Raw genomic sequence first — 16,941 nt, forward strand, 5'->3', positions numbered from 1 at the left:
AACACAGGTATCAGTCTTGAGGGAAGTTCTATATGGAAAAAATTAGATTTTAATGGATTGAATCAGAACTCTGAGGCCCCATTTTTCCCTATAGGGGACTATGAGCTAGAGAATAGGATGCCAACAAACTAGTTGACTTTTGCCCCAGTAAACGTGGATTTGTTTAGGAGAAAATACCATGTACATGATTACCTAATGAATTGTTTTCACTAGGTGGGTTTAATCTTAGAAACTGCATACTATAATCTGGTATTAGCCACAAGGCTGCATATAGGGTGAGCCCAGCCTCTACTGGGCTATTGGAGTCTTTAAGGCTCAAGAAAGAAGGCCACTGCTTCCTCCTTCTAGATGAGATATAAAGAGTTCAATTCCATGAGTTTTAAAGAAAAATTAAAACTTGAGATTATTTCCCTTAGGGAACCTACTGAGCCTCATGGGACAGCTGGTTGGAAACAAGGAGGAAGGGATTCAAGAAGAAATAAACACAACAGTGCCATTCACTTCATTCACACACTTAGCATATGCAGCTTTAATCAACCAAAGAAAAAAGTCCCAAATGTACAAGTGAAAAAAATCCAAACTGTTGACACAGGCTCAACTAATATCAGCTACTTTTATGTACAGCTGTATAAGTTCCAAAAAGCTATCCTATATGTATATACAAAAGTTGTTTATACACAGGTCTGTACATAAGGGTCTATACATTTATTTCCTCAGAACCCTTAGGTGCCACCTCTTGGTGAAGACACCAACACTTCATTCACATATCTTACAAACAAAGAAAGACTGTTTCCAGGATTGACCACACTGTGCATCCTGTATTTAGACCACGTAGGCTCCACTCGATTGGTTAAGATCCTTCCGTCATAATACGGACCACACCAGGTGCCTGGGCCCCCGCTCAAAAGCTTCGCAGAGTGCTCCAAAGTAGAAGCCCGTAAACCAACCCGAGATGAGGAAGCAGAATCCTGTCCAGGGTGCCGCCATAGGTCTAGGCTTAGGTGAGCCTGCCTGCCCTGCTCACTGTCGGTATTCCAATTCATCTACACTGATGACTTTGGCCGGCATGGAGGGCAGGGGCTGCTGTAGCACATCTGAGCCAAACCATTTGGCGAGGCCCACTGGGGAGCTGCTCCTCTGGTTGGGGCGGTGCTCCAACTGGGAGTGCATGTGGGGCAGGCCTGACCGGCTGGGCACATTCTGAGGGGTCGTCTGAACGCTGACAGCTGCTGCCTGGGAACCAGAGCCTGGAGGATGAAGAACTGTGGGGATAAGAAGGAAGGATTGTCATTCAGAGCACGAGAGGGAAAGTAATTCTATATCAGGCCCTGATTTACTCCAACTCTATCCATAAAACTGCATGAACAGAATTCTTTACCAGATGATTCAGACAGGGCTTCTTTAGGAAATTCCTTTGCAAAATGCCACAAGACAGTAACCTTGGAAAGTTGAGCTATTCAGAAGCCATCCATATTGAGAACCCATCCTAGATGACATGACCACTACTTGCCACATCACAGAAGCACTAATATTAGCTGGTCAGAGGGCATCTACTCAGGGCAGTCCCTATGCTGAACCTCTGTCAGAAGGATTCTCAGCCTCCTCTTCTAAGAGGCAAAGGACAAAAAATGCCAGAGCAAACTTGGCTCTCCCCCTGTCTTTACAGAAACAGGAATTCCAAATCCCATAGAGGTTGGTTTAATTCATCCTATTCTCTGGTTACACCCTTATCCCAATCTTGCTAGGATAAGTTAAAGAATGAATCGTTAGGGCCGGCCCCGTGGCTTAGCAGTTAAGTGCGCACGCTCCGCTGCTGGCGGCCCGGGTTCAGATCCCAGGCGCACACCGACGCACCGCTTCTCTGGCCATGCTGAGGCCGTGTCCCACATACAGCAACTAGAAGGATGTGCAGCTATGACATACAACTATCTACTGGGGCTTTGGGGGGAAAAAATAAATAAATAAATAAAATTAAAAAAAAAAAAAAAGAATGACTCGTTAGTGTCAATTCATCCCCTCCACGGGAAACTGGTCCAAAAGCTTTAAGCCTATTCAGCCCATCCTCAGCTCACCTGGCCCATTCCTGAACCTACCTGAGCGCTGCAGCTGCTGTTGCATCATTGCCAGATGCAGAGGTGTCCCAGGACGAGGGTTTAGGAGAGGGTGACTAGCGGCAGGTAAAGGGTAAAAGGGTTGACCCAGGATTGGGCCAGATATTCCCTGTAAATGAGTCAGGTCCATGCCCGGAGGAAGCACACCTGTTGGGCAGAAAAAAGAAACTGGTGAGAAGTAATCAATCTACCTGGAAATTTTCAAGCTTGACTGTACAGTTTTGCTGATCTGAAAGTTTATTAAGAATGAAGAATGCTCAAGCTAGGTTCCTAATCTTTTAATGGACTAAGGGGGGATGGATTGGATTGGATCCACTGCTCATCAGTACATTTCTAGTAACATCTTTCTAGGGATGAAAACCTCTCACAGTTTTAGCACTTCATCAGTTTTAGCAACTGTTGTCACACCAAGTCAGAAACTCACCAGCTTGGAGCAAACTCGGAAGATGCTGTGGATGTACTCCCTGGGCCAGCATCCTTTGGACCAACCCTGGGTGAAGCTGGTGAGCAGGCCGAACAACTGGGACGTGGGGGACAAGAGGAACTTGGTGGACAGGGCGGAGAAAAGGTGTTCCTGGAACAGGGGTTGCCAAGGTGGGTGTTTTTCTCCCAGTTGCTTTAGGTCGATAATCTTGTTCTTTGGTGTAACGGTTAGTCTGCGACAGTGGGGTCGAACATGAAGACCGCTGCAACGTTGCCAGTTGGGGGTTTGTAGTGGGAGAAGAGTCTCGATCAACACTGGGCACAGAGTTGGATGACAGGAGGTTCTCTATAAGGATCCAGACAGAGAATATTTTGGTATTGGCAAGCTTCTCCCAAACACTTTGTCCTCCCAACGATACAGCAAATCTCATTTCTTAAAAGCTCACAATCGTTATTTGAGCCCCTCAACAAATTAAAGAATTGCATCCTAGGGACCATCTTTTTGCTTTATGAACAGACTCAGTCAAGGTCACAGGGATAGTTAGGGACAGAGCTGGGACCAGACCCCAAGTCTTTCAGTTTTCCGACAACTTGCTGGAACAGAGTCTATTTTTGCTACACTCCAAAAAACCACAGGCTCTGAAGTTATAAATGACATAACTCTTAAAAAGCCCATGTCCCTATTCTTATAATCCTCCTAACCCAGGAATAGCTAGAGGCAAGTGAGCCTGACATGTCAGGTCTGGTGGTCTAACTCAGTTGGGCACCTTGCTCTGCCCATATAGCTGTGGTCTGGATCTGTGTGGGAGCTAGTCCCATCCCAGTCAGCTGCTTGGGACTTTTAACCTAAGGGGAAAAATCAAGTGAGTAAAAACACCCAGAAAGTTGAAACAGCAACTACAGTCTGGTGAAGAAATTAGAATTGGGGGCCGGCCCCGTGGTGTAGTGGTTAAGTGCACGCACTCTGCTGCTGGCAGCCCGGGTTCGGATCCCGGTGTGCGCAACAATGCACCGCTTGTCAAGCCATGCTGTGGCAGCGTCCCATATAAAGTGGAGGAAGATGGGCACGGATGTTAGCCCAGGGCCAGTCTTCCTCAGCAAAAAGAGGAGGACTGGCATGGATGTTAGCTCAGGGCTGATCTTCCTCACCAAAAAAAAAAAAAAAAAAAAAAAATCAGAATTGCCTTTTAGTAGGACCAATATGATTTCCTTCTTTTTTCCCCAGAAGCTTTCTCTCAGGCAGAAAGCTCTCAGACCAATACTCTACACCTGTGTAAACCTAACTTATTAGAATCTGTTTCACCATGTCCTTAACAATCCCAACGCTCAACAATCCTAAAGCCTTTCTCACATTTTCTGCATACATTTAAAAGGCTCGCCACAACTCCTATATACTTCACCCATTGCACAGATTTTGTTGGACACTTAGTCTCCACAGCCTGATCAGAACCTTTCAGAAGAAAACTAGTTGAACTATATTAATTTGCGAAATAAATGTACTAATAATTCAACTTTGCAGCCTATAAAAGCTTATTCTTCCTAATACTAGCACTCACACCACTATTAGATTGGTCAGTTTCAAGTGGCTAAGCGACTGTGAGCTGGTCCTTCTGTCAGACATACAACTGTGGCCCAGAGCAGCCAGAGGTCTTGCCCAGGGCTTTGCGGACAATCAAGTCAGGTTGGTCAGCACTCAGGCCCATGCTCTGTCACATACTTGCTTGGGCAGTACGCTCTCAACAGCTCTGCAGTACCTTCACTGGCCTTCTGAGTGTCCTCTTTATTGTCACCAGGAGCTGCTTTTCCAGATGCTGGCTCCTCCTTGCTCTTCTCTTTGCTCTCGTACATCTTACGAATCACCGAGGTAGGGGTGAAGGAAGGAGAAAGCTGCAGAGAAAAAGAATTAGTATTAGCACATTCTCTAAATGCCTTTCCCTAATCAAGGCAGGCTTAACTGGACAAACTACTCAACAAGCTGAAGAGTCCCCTTATTGGCTACAAGTGGCAGAGGCCAACTCCAATGTTCTGGTCTCTAGCTGCTGGGGGAAAAGAAACAGGATGGGCCAGACAGGTGGTGTCCCAAGTGCATCATCCCTTGCTCACAACTCACTTTCATCAAAACCTAGATTTAGCTCTAGCACAAAGGTAGTTAAAGCACAGAGCTTCAGCCTACCTGTGTCTGTGGTGATAGGGATCTGCCTATGCAGCCTCTACTTCAGCCATTTCCCCAGCCAGGGCAGGAAAGAGGGGAAGAACATTCTCAGAAGTACAACCTGGAGCAACAGCCCTTCCAGCTGGGAAAGGACATTTCAGAGACAACCTCAGAACCTAAATTTCTCTATAGTCCTAATGTTTCCCATCTTAACCTGGCTACCAGAAAATCCCAGTTATCTTGATAGTCTTGTCAGCCACTAGGACTCACCATTTGGGGTCATTTGTTCCCATCTCTTTACTGCCTATTTCTAATTTGATGATTTTTTTTTTTTTTTGTGAGGAAGATCAACCCTGAGCTAACATCCATGCTAATCCTCCTCTTTTTGCTGAGGAAGACCGGCTCTGAGCTAACATCTATTGCCAATCCTCCTCCTTTTTTTCCCCCAAAGCCCCAGTAGATAGTTGTATGTCATAGTTGCACAGCCTTCTAGTTGCTGTATGTAGGATGCGGCCTCAGCACGGCCGGAGAAGCGGTGCGACGGTGCGCGCCCGAGATCCGAACCTGGGCCGCCAGTAGTGGAGCGCATGCACTTAACTGCTAAGCCACGGGGCCGGCCCTCTAATTTGATGATTTCATTATGCATGCGACTTTTCTCATTGAACAACCCCAAATTCTTGGTGGCAGGTAACGAGGCATGACTTATGAACAAAAAAGCTCCTTCTAGACCCTGCCTTCAAGGTGCTTGGTGCAAAGACTCACTTGGAGTCCTGAAGCACAGAGTAATAGTTTTTTCCCCTTATCTATCAGGTCTGACTAGGTGATAAAAGTCTGTGGGGAAATGAAACTTAAAAAAAAATAAAAATAACGCTGGTAAACCAGTCAGTTATAAACCTAGACTTGTCACCACAAATAAGCAAACCCCTCTGCCCAGCCTTAATTCATATCACTGAGACCCGAATCTGAATTCGTGAATTCCCCACCACGTTTCACTGGACTCCCCAGGATCCGACTCCAGTTATCCCATCCACCTCATCTGTCTCTCACCCACCTCCCCAGCTCTTCACTCCAGTTGTTCATTTGTTTGAACACACATCAGCTGTGTACTCTGGCCTATACTTGTGCATCTGCTGGAACACACTTTCCCCAACGTAGGGGCTTCACTAGAATCCTAAAAGTTAGATTATCCTGAAAGGGGAAGACCTAATCAACAGGCAGGTATGAAAGACACTTAAATCAGTTATCACTGTGGAAGGCACTCAAGGACATTTTGGGGGTACACAGCGATACAATATAGGCACAACCACATGGGGAGAAGCCTAGAAGTCATCCACAAAGGCAAAGGTCACTGACCATGCTTGTGATAGAGGCAGCGGGGGCAGGGGATGAGGAATTCCCTCGGTGCACGGGTGCTGGTGACTTGGTCACTCGCTGTTGCCTGCGAACAAACCAAGTATCAGTGTGAGCCCCAAGCTGCTCAAACTCCCAGTCCTAAAACCACATAATACTCAAGACCAGCTTAGGACTTTAATATCCTGTTTCCTTTATCCAATTCAATTTCCCAAGCATTTAATAAGTGCCTAACATATGCAAAACAACATGTTAAGTTCTGAGGGAAGACAAAAGCTTAATGAAACACGGTCCTGGGCCTCGTATAATCTCTCATCTAGTGGAGGAGGCACTTACTAACGCAACCCAAAGCATGTAGTTATTAAGGACCAACAAGGTATAATGGGAAAATGAGGGGTAGAAGGAATGAAAGGATACTCTTACTGAAGGGACTCTGGGAAAGCTGCTCTGGAAAGGAGCTGCATTAAATTGAGTGTGACCAATGAGAAGCTACAAGAAGGAGAACAATGATTCAGGTAGAAGGAACAAGTACAGGGACTTGGGAAGGCCTTGGAAATGTAGCATTATCCAGGGCAGGTGTATAGTTTATTTGTAGACTATACCAGGAAGGGAGCCTGGGGAGGGCTTTCATTCTGTGCACCAGAGGCTAAGCAACACTCATGAGCAAAGTGCCTGGCATAGAACTGAAGTTCTGTGAGACACTGGTTCAAATCAAATACAGCGCAGAGTTTCAGCTATTTTAAGACCCAGTTACATGCAGCACTCCCCATCACTCTTGGTTTACACACAAGGTCGATGACAGGCTCCCAAATAAAGTTTAAAAGAATAGACCTCCCTTCTCTTCCCAGACGTTTTACTCATTCTCCCATAATTTGGAAGAAAACAGGAAACAGTTGATGAAGATGTAAACAGGCTGAGAGAAGAATTATGTGAGCTCACTGGCTAATGAAAGCTTCCCTGCATTTCAGCCATGTCAGACCTTGTACCACAAAAGCCAAAGCCCAAGGACAGTCAATAATTCTGGAAGTTCTCTGAATCATAAAGCAGATGGGAATTCTAAACCTATGGCTTCTTTCTAGTGTGTACCAGGTAAGCCCCACTGCTACCACACTGAGACTCTTGAGTATGACAATGAGGGGAGACACAGATCAGTAGTATTCTGAGTGATTAAGAGGTAAACTCCAAATCTGGTGGTTTCACACAACCTATCATTTTATTCCTTCTGATAAACATATTTAAGCACCTACTATGTGCTAGACACTGTTCAGGGTCCTGGGGATAAAGCAGTAAACAAAACAGAAAAAAAAAAATCTCTGGCCTCGTTACATTCTTGTGGTTGCAGGGTAGAGAGGGGTTACTATGGGCACAGAGACAGACAAAAAATAAATAGTGTGCTAGAAGGTGATAAGAACAACAAAAAAAATAAAGCAAGGCAAGGAAAAAGTCATGTCTGTTGGGGGACACAACTATACAGGGTGTTTGAGGAGGATCTGAGAGGCTGACATTTGATCCAAAATATGAAGGCTCCACTGACACTGACTTGGGTCTACTTACTTGCTAGTTTTGAGTAAGCCACATTTTAAAGACTTAAGTTTCTATATCTGCAAAATGCAGTTATTTACCCGTTCTACCTCACAAGGGTTGTTGCCAAGAGCAAATAAGATTCTGGATATCAAAAGTGCTTTGAAAGTCAACAAATCATGTCCATGAACATTAGGTAACTACACTATGTTGTAGAGAGAAATCCAGTGACGGGCTCAGCAGACCAGTCGTGAGCTCTGTTTAGGCTGAGGGCTACTATAGATAGGATGAATTCATGCAAAGGTACAGGGTACTTACTGGTCTCAATGTTTTCTGAAAGTGCCAACATATAAAACCAACTGGAGCAAGACATTGGGACACTGATATGGCAATTTTAAGAATCACATCAAAACAAATACTTCTTAATTACCAAGTACTATATGGGCAGGACTAAACTGTAGTATTCAGGGATGCACATTTTGGTGATAAAACAGAAAATGAAGGTGGTGATTACTTTTAAAGTCTGGACAGTGGTCACTTCTAGGGGAGAAAAGGGGCATTATTGGGACAGGGCACATGAATAGCCAACAAGGGAGTTTGCCTTATAATAAGCTATATATTTGTCTAATGCAGTTTTCTGTATCTGTTTTATTTGACAGTTAAAAAGAACAATATTGCTACCTCTTTCCCCCCTAACTTATGGTTCATTTCATTTCATTACTTGTTGCAACTAGCGAACAGGAGGAGAGTGAACTCAGTAATCATTTGTTAACAGCTCTGATCAACAAACCCATCAAACCCATCAATTCTGACCAACAAGTCCTTGATCAACAAACCTCCATCAAGGGACACTTTGATAACTCAACAAGGAGTCTGTTGGGGAGGGAGCTAAGTGGAGTTTTACTTTTCATCATCTCATAAGCACAACTGCAAAGAAGGAGTTATCCTAACTACATTTGTAAAAACAAATCCTTTAAATCAAAATATAAATAAAATTATATCGGATAAGAAGCCTATGCCCCTGCAGTAGAATTCAATATTATTTTCCCTACTGCACGTTTGGAGTGAGATGGAATTTTCACCATATACTGTATAACATATCAATGTGTACAACAGAATTATACTGTGGATAACTAATCTGAGGAAAACTAATTCGCAAATCCCCACAAGGGTAGGATTAGTAACTTACCTGTTTCTGAATCCATCCCTGGTCCTGTCTACCGGTGGTTTGCCAAAACCAGGCTGGTAGAAGTTTGCTGCCTGCACTGCAAGGTCATGTGGTAGGGCCAGCCCCTCCAAAGCTGCCTGTTGAAATTCTAGCTGGTTCATCTGCTAAACAGAAGTGGCAGAGGAGGATCAGCAGAAGAATGGGGACAGTTAATGTATTTTTGTACAAAAGTCTCTCTTCACTCTCTTAGAAAGGTATGTTTAAGCAGCAGCTGAGAGAAATTAGATACTGCAAACCTAACTAAATTGTGCTGCCATCCACTGAACAGGATTTTAACTATTTAAGTATGACTTGAATTGTTCACCAATTTTCTAACCTTCACTGAGTTGAATTCTATTTCAAAACCACTTTCAAACAGTGCAATTTAATTCTCTATCCCAGAAGCAACAATAAGGGTGAAAAAGCAAGCAACAGATTGAGTTTGAGAAAGAGCTCAGCCGGACCTGGGCCGTGACAGGGCTCATGGGCTTGCGCATGCCTTGGAATGGATCTCCGAGTAGCTGCTGTGGTCCTGGTGTGAAACCTGTTGGGAAGTTACAGTAAAAGTGAACGTAAAGAAGCACATGTCCATCAGAGAGGAATTATCACAAATGCATGCTGCTCCTTGTTGAACACCATCACTTTCCAGAAGTATGGACTTCCTGGGCTGATGATGTCCCTCCCCTCTTCTTCTGTGCCCCCACAGTGGGTTATGTGGACCTTAATCAGAGCACTTAATGACTCAAATTGCTGGTGTATCCATCTTCCCCATTAAGCTGTCAGCTTTGTCCCTTTCAGAGCTGACCTCTATCTGGGAGAGAAGAGCTTTCTAGCCATTGATTTGGTCCATTATCAGCAAACTAGCTGACACCAAAGCAGAGACAGTGCTCTGAGGTTCACACTCTTTCTATTCTATCTCACTAGGTGTGGAAGGATGATTACAAAAACTTCCTCTCAAGGTATGACTGGCAGGGGCCAGAGTGGCCAGCAGCCTAAACTAGTCTAGGGTGGGCAGGAACACTATGAGATTCTGCACAACACTTTGGCTAAAGCTTTCTGGAAGTGGTTCTTCCATTCACATTCTGAATTAACCACAACATCTCACAGTTGATTCTGTACCAACTTCATGTGGTTGGTACAGCCACTACTCTGACTTCCACTCTATCAAGGAAAAACCTAGGAAGCCAAATTAACTTTTTTGGGTTGAGTTCCCAAAATAAGGAAGAAGACTAAAGAGCTGGATCCAATTTAGATCAGTCTCAAGAGGAAAAAAAAAACTACAACATGAACATATTTATCTAGAAGGGCAGCTGGATAATAAACTATCTTCCACATTTGTGTCCCCACCACCCCCTGAAAAAAGTATAATAAATTCAACATTTCTTTTTAAACCCTTCAAGGATGTCCATGAAGAAGACTTTGCCAGTTCTAGGGGACAAGTATAACTTTTGCAGGGCAGGGAAGGGAGATGGACGGACATCTACGCACATGAGTCTTTACCAATTGGTGATGGTATTCTAGGACGAAGGTAATCTGCTGAGGCTGCTCGCGTTTGAAACACCTGTGACAAGGGAGGAGAGGGTGCTCTTTGGCCCAGTAAAGATGTTGTAGGCTCCAAGCTCCCCATAAGGCCACTCAGAAGATTGGAAGAAGCAGGTCTCTGAACTGGTGGACCCAGCAGTTCCTAAAGGCAGAAAAGTCAAATCCTTGTGAGTAAACCTAGTTCTTTGTCAGAGGCTATAGATTATGGATTAACTTTTGGAAGCCAACGATGAATCTCCCTTATGCTCCATTTGAAGGGCTTGGCACATGAACGTGCAACACATTTCTCTGAATGTTCAGCTAGCAATATTTGCTTTAACTTAGTGCTAAAAATACAGGTTAGATACTTTAAATTTTCATAAAAATTGCAAACCTGCAACCTGGATATCAAGGCCTTACTTTGTCATCATTCTTTAGCCACTTCCCCACCGCCACACTGAGATTAACAGCGACACAGAACTATGCCAGGCAGCGATATAATATCCTTGATCACCAGGCAACATGGATCATTCTCTAAGGCCCAGAGCTGGACCATTACACAAAACCAGTTCAGAAGACTACTGTTCAGGACTCTGAGGCCTTGGTAGATGATTGTGAAGTACCTGCAAGATGTTCTTAGGGACAGGCTGGCCTGGAATCTCAGCAGGGGACATCAAATGGCTTTCAAGGTTTCGCTAAAAAAGTCAAAGGAAAACTGGTTTTAACCTTCTTACACGCTTAACTTACAGATTAATTGGGGACCACAAGAAAGCATTAAAAATTTCCCAAGGAGCTGGCTCTTAACAGCAGAATGATGTCCAAGTCACAGAAAACTAACTTAGATCAACTTGTACCACCTTTCTCATCACACAGGTCCCAGAGATCTGGAAAAGAAAAGAATCTTCACATGTACATGCAGAGTTCACTCAGAGACCCTCAGACAAGGTCTTTTCCTCCCTGTGGTAACCCTAATCCATTTCACTGTTTCTAACACTGTGACCAAAATGGAAAAAGAAAATGGTGAAATAGAGGAGCACTTATTTAGTAAGAAGCCACAAGTAGGAAATTTTGATAATTTATAGATTTTAATTTTTGAGGCAACCTTTACTACTATTATCTTTAACAAGATTTACAGACCACAGATAGTACTAAAAACCTAGTAAACAACATGCCAGTTTGGACAGAATTGTTATATTTCAGAGTTTCATATTTCAGAAAATTTAAACTTTATTATTTTTAAACAAGCTGTTTCAAAATGGGTCTCATATACAGAGTGAAATTCAAATCCTCCAATTTTTGCTCTTTTAATGCAGCAGCAGCAGTTATGTTTTGCTTCCAACTTGCATTACCTCCTGTACTTCAGGACGTGATTCTTGTGCCCATTTAGCTCTGCCTGAAGTGCTTTCTCTGGGTACAGTTTCCCTTCCACTAGGTGGCGCTGCTAAGGTCCATAGCAATGTCCTGGGGCATGACAAACAGCCCAAAGATATCCAAGTGTTACTGTTGGTTTTGGAATTGGGACTGACTGCAGATGATTTTAATAAGAGATCTCAAGAGTCATTTAATTCCATCTAACAAAAACAAATAGGCAACTTTATACTACATGGCTTACTATATTTGGAGGATAGAGTCTATCTGAAACGGAGTTTAGATTCAAGCAACACGTCCTATTTTGGGTATGAAACAATATGACTGAACCTAAACGGATGGAGGCAGATCAGAAACAGTATACATAAGACACACAGCCGCAGTAATTAAAGACTTGATTTAAGAAGTAGACCATGACTTCACAACACGTAAATCAAGCAATATTTTGGGATAATACCTGGTATGCTCATTACATTACTTCCCTTGTTGCTTTCTTTTCTAGGTTAGATTGAATGTGTTACTCTTTGCCTAGCAACTTGAATTATATCATCCATCCCTTTCTGCAGGTGTTTGAGGCTCATTCTCTTGGCTGAAACCAGATATATTTCAGAGCACTGAAACCCCAACATCAAACCAGTTATTCTCAACTCAGGGTCAATTGTGTTAATATCAAATCCTAGAATCATATCTGAAACAAAATGTTCAAAAGCATCAGGTAAACTGTTGAATCCCCCTGCTCCCATTTCTTACTCAGTCACACTAAAAGAAAGAAGCTACTTATGAGATTTGACCCTCACCACTTCAGTCAGCACTCAGTCACCAAGACACAAACGTCACAAGAAAGGAGAACAGGATTTTTTGCAATGTTTCAATCTGGTCCTCATTTGAAAGCTTTTCTTTCCAATAATTCTTTATATGGAAATAACTCTAAAGCAGTTTATAAGAAACATTCCCCTATAACTGGCATGGTGTGGTCCTGTGTGAGTCAGTCCTAACAGCAAGGCCAGGAACAATGGCACCTCTGTTGTAATCTCTATTGCTAACTGCTGGTCAGATAAGAAACACCAAAAATCAGCTGCCTTCCCTTGGTACAAGGCACAATGAATCAAACAGCTATTGCTACCATAGTTAATTTGTAGTCCCCAGACAAGGTGTCAGAAGAAAACAAGAGGCAAAACTCAATTTGGTAAATTTGCTATTACTTAGCAACTAGAATAAGTTTATGTTTATATTTTTATTATTCAGATTTACCCTGCTTCCTCTATCACTTTGTATCATCAAGGGACAGCAATATTGACACACAGGCCACGGTTGAGAACCACCCTCTAATGTGTTATGACAGAGACCAGTATGTGCTACACACCCGCATTTACTGACATGCAGTCACTCTGTAACCCAACTTTACGCCTAAAGGTGTTTTACAAGTTTGGAGTCACAGCTTTTGCTATTAGTAAATTAACAGAATGCAATTGTCTTGAAAAATATATCTCAGATACTTTGCAAATGATTCGTATAACTGCCAACTGTCTAATAAAGAAGGCAGGTAATCCCAGGTATCTGGGAGTAATTAGAAGGTGTGAAAAAAAGATTTTAGTATAAAAATGTGGTAAGTTATTTTAACTTAAGTAGCTGAATAAACAGAAAACTTTCTCTGGAGCTCATCCAAAAAGACATTTTTTTACACCTTTTTGTAGCATTGACTTAAGAAAGTTAATAAAGTTATGTCTGAATCTTTTAATCTTTATACTGTCACCCACAATACATATAGATTAACCACAAGCCTGCTTTTTCTAGTAACAAATAGCATAGTGACAATTAAAGAACACACAAAAGCATCACAGACCAAATGACTACTAAAGAATTTCCAACTTACTCAGAATACCTTTTTTAAAATCCATTTATTATGGTGGGAAGTGGAATAGAAAGAGGGGAAAGGAGAAAAGGCTGGGGTTTGTGCCAAATACTTACACTAACTTTGGGCTGAGAAGGCAAAGTCCCACTTGCCTTCATGGTGCTCACTAGCTTGTTGAACGCAGTCATATCTCCATCTTTTTTGAGCTGCCGATTGCTGGTCACAGCACTCAGGGTCTCCTCTAAGTGTTCTGCCATGAAGGGAGTTGAGCTCTTCACTTGCTGCTCCACCTTCAAGCCCTTGAGCCCTGCTTCTACCTCTTCCACGGAAAGCACAACCCCTGAATGCGCTGGAAGGTTGAAAAAGTACAAGTTAAGCCAAGTAAAGGAATATGTGGTAGGAATTCTCTTTGGCTACCATGATAGTTAAGCTGAAAATAATTTATTTCACAGTTGAAGTGAGGTTGTCAGAAAAGACTGACACCAAAAATAGACAAACCGAAGACACTTAAAATCATAGTTGCTCAGTGGGAATAAGGCCATAATTGTGTATTTACTAATGAGATGGCATAAACTAAACCTAAAATGTTTAGATGCTAGAAACTTGGCGACCACAACCGTGGGGGCTATGCTTTATAAGACTTGACAGGACCCTGCTGTGCATCCTGCAGGAGCACATTTTATAATGAATCTTCTGGAGACTTGTTACCAGGGAGAGGAATCCCAAATAGCCTAACATCAGCAAGATTATTACCTGTACTATGGTTATTATATCACTAAGAGTTTATGTTGAGGGATTATAACCTAAGCAAAAACAAGGCAGATTGGCGCAGCGGTGTGAGGAGCTGCCAAGTTATGCTTGGGAGGACTACAACATTCACTGGAGTGCTATAATCAGGCTCCAGGTAAGGAGGAGGACTTGGAAGAAAAGTCCTTATGGGGCCCATGACCCACTAACTACCAGATTCTCAAAGAGGTGGTATTGTTTAGCAAAAAGATTTTTTTGAAGAACATTAAACAAGACCCATCATCTGTTTGACTTCAGATGAAATGGTAGTATGTTAGAACCAACTGCCCTAAGACTTAGCATCCAAACTTTTTCAAATACCTAAAGTAGACTCTAATAAACACTTACAGCTTTCTTTAAGTTTTTCTTTATTTGCAGAAAGGCTGGAAAGAAGAGGTTTTAAATCCACTTTGGCTTTTTGTAGCATTTCTAAAATATCCACTTTATTTTCGGCATGGTCTTCCAATGGTATAGGAGCAAAATAATTCCCCGAGTTCTGTCCAGGAGAGAGGATGGCTTGCTCTAGACCTAATATTGCAAGTAAATATATTCATAATTAATTTGTCCCAATACAGCACAGAAACATATCCTCAACAGTATTAAAAGGACACAAATTGAGGTTTTTTTCAATATTCAGAGACCCTTTAACCCTAATGGATTAACTAATGAATACGGAATGAACCATATCAGAGAAAGCTCAACTCTATGTCCAATGCAAGAATCTGAAGACATTTTACCTGCAAGTCTCTCCAGTTCTTCATGAGGTGTTGACCCAAGACTGCTGGATCGGCTTCCTGATCGGCTGGGGTTAGAGAACCACCTACTGAACCGACTAGCAGACACTGACCCTTCTCCCAAAACATCTTCTATCATCTAAAGGGAAAGACAAAAGGAGCTAAGATAACAGCTTCTGGGTGAAAAGGACAAGAAGGTTCAAATTTTAAGAAAGGATCACTTACTTTGAAACTTCCTTTGATGCTGTTGACTTGAAGGTAAACACCTTCAGAACTTAGGATTTTGAACATCTTTAATTTTTCTTCCCCTCCTGGGTCATTTCTGAGTAACCCAAACTTGGGCATAAGCAACCCTGTACTTTCTAAGCATATAAAGCAAAACCTCTGTGTCACAGATGTTTTGATTTTCTATCTTTTACCTCATTAGAAAATACATAAACTACTAAATGTTCTCAGAGGACATGATTTCAAAATCAAAATCAGGACGCGAGTAAAGCATTCCATTGCCAAGCCAATGAACGGCCTTCAACTAAACATCAAGTATGGAGAGCTGATGAAAGAAAACCCTCATATCAAATGTCAACATTCTCAAGGTCATAATGAACATCATAAAATTCAATGCTGACAATTTCAGAAGCCAAAAGCTAAAAAGTAGAACTCATAAAGATCATAATTCCCAAAGTATAGAAAATGTCAGAATGTGAAAGATGAACTTAATTGATCTCTAATATCTGTTTGAACTTAATGGGAAATTTTCAGGTGTTTGTTTTCTTTTAAATGCTACCTCCACAGTTTTCAGTAAAGATAAGGGCAATTAAACGACGCATTGCAATCAGAAATAATTTCAACACTATTTCATAATAGTCATTTCTATTACCAATCCTTAAAAACTACATTTAAGGTTTTTTAAAAAATGAATTTTTCAATTCTACACTATCATAAATCCAGTTAAATATCCAAATTGATCTTTACGCAGTGTTCTCATCAATATTCAGAGAAGACAAAAATGAGGCACATCCTTGAAAGGTGTAAACTTTCACTTCTATACCAAAGATAAAGAGAAAACGGGTTTTCCCCAAAACTGGTACATGGATGACAGAGTTAGTGACTTTGTTTTATCTGAAGTCTGGAACCCACAGTTTCCAGTCAAAGTTCAGCCTTGGAAGGTTTGATTTATTCTTTTATTCTTATCAGGAAGAATTTTCTCATAACACATACCCAAACTAAGCCACAGAATATTTCTCCTGAACATAAAAATAAGGGATTTTAAGTTGACACTAATTTGATTATTACTTGTGGTACTTCTATTTTCTGAGGTATTATTCCGACAGTTTCAATCACATTCCACGTGTAGACTCTCAGACCTTAAATAATGCTGACTTTCAAGTGCACTAACTTTGCAATAATTAAGGTATAAGAGAAGCATTATGAGTGATGTTTCACTGTGAAAAATTGGGAATTGTACCCAAAATACAACCACCTTAGTGATAAATAGGACTTTTAACAGTACTAAGAGCTACAGCTGTTAAAAGTATTGTAATGTTGAAGAGTTTGAAATTTCACAAATAGCAAAAATGGATTTGCATTTTAATCCTTTTATTTCTTCTGATGATACTGTATAGGAAAAAAGTCAGAAGATACACAGGAGGAACATGAAAAAGTAGAGGACAGGAATATAAAGTATCCGAACATTTTCTCAAGATATGACAGTAAGTGTTGAGAAAGTAATTTTCACATTTTGATCAGTGACCAACTTTCAGTTAGAGAAGCTAGGTTTTATTATAGCCAAAACATAAAAGTAGAAACAAAGTTAATTTTATACCCATTTACTAGAAATGCCAATTTCAAGAAACTAAAACATTTTAAACCTGAAAAGAATCCTAAAAGTTTATCTAGTCAGTCATTTTCACAACACA

At 41.7% G+C, this 16,941-nt stretch overlaps 1 protein-coding gene across 7 annotated transcripts in view; it reads right to left on the reverse strand.

Annotated features, from left to right (window-relative positions):
- Positions 1-501: 501 nt before the first annotated feature.
- EIF4ENIF1 (eukaryotic translation initiation factor 4E nuclear import factor 1) overlaps positions 502-16,941 on the reverse strand; it is a 44,277-nt gene continuing 27,837 nt past the window's right edge. For 4 of the 7 annotated variants that reach the window (XM_058531844.1, XM_058531841.1, XM_058531842.1 and 1 more), the window contains 12 exons: positions 15,029-15,164; positions 14,640-14,819; positions 13,622-13,854; positions 10,909-10,980; positions 10,253-10,448; positions 9,229-9,308; positions 8,747-8,889; positions 6,040-6,124; positions 4,289-4,421; positions 2,536-2,880; positions 2,094-2,258; positions 502-1,262 (listed from right to left, as the gene is read on the reverse strand). In XM_058531844.1, the coding sequence (XP_058387827.1) occupies positions 1,021-1,262; positions 2,094-2,258; positions 2,536-2,880; positions 4,289-4,421; positions 6,040-6,124; positions 8,747-8,889; positions 9,229-9,308; positions 10,253-10,448; positions 10,909-10,980; positions 13,622-13,854; positions 14,640-14,819; positions 15,029-15,164 (2,010 nt within the window). In that variant the 3' untranslated portion in view covers positions 502-1,020. The remainder of the gene's footprint in view (positions 1,263-2,093; positions 2,259-2,535; positions 2,881-4,288; positions 4,422-6,039; positions 6,125-8,746; positions 8,890-9,228; positions 9,309-10,252; positions 10,449-10,908; positions 10,981-13,621; positions 13,855-14,639; positions 14,820-15,028; positions 15,165-16,941) is intronic. The other 3 variants (XM_058531848.1, XM_058531847.1, XM_058531846.1) reach the window with 3 other exon arrangements.

Source organism: Diceros bicornis, chromosome 35 (genome assembly GCF_020826845.1).
Source record: "Diceros bicornis minor isolate mBicDic1 chromosome 35, mDicBic1.mat.cur, whole genome shotgun sequence".
NCBI classification, from domain to species: domain Eukaryota; kingdom Metazoa; phylum Chordata; class Mammalia; order Perissodactyla; family Rhinocerotidae; genus Diceros; species Diceros bicornis.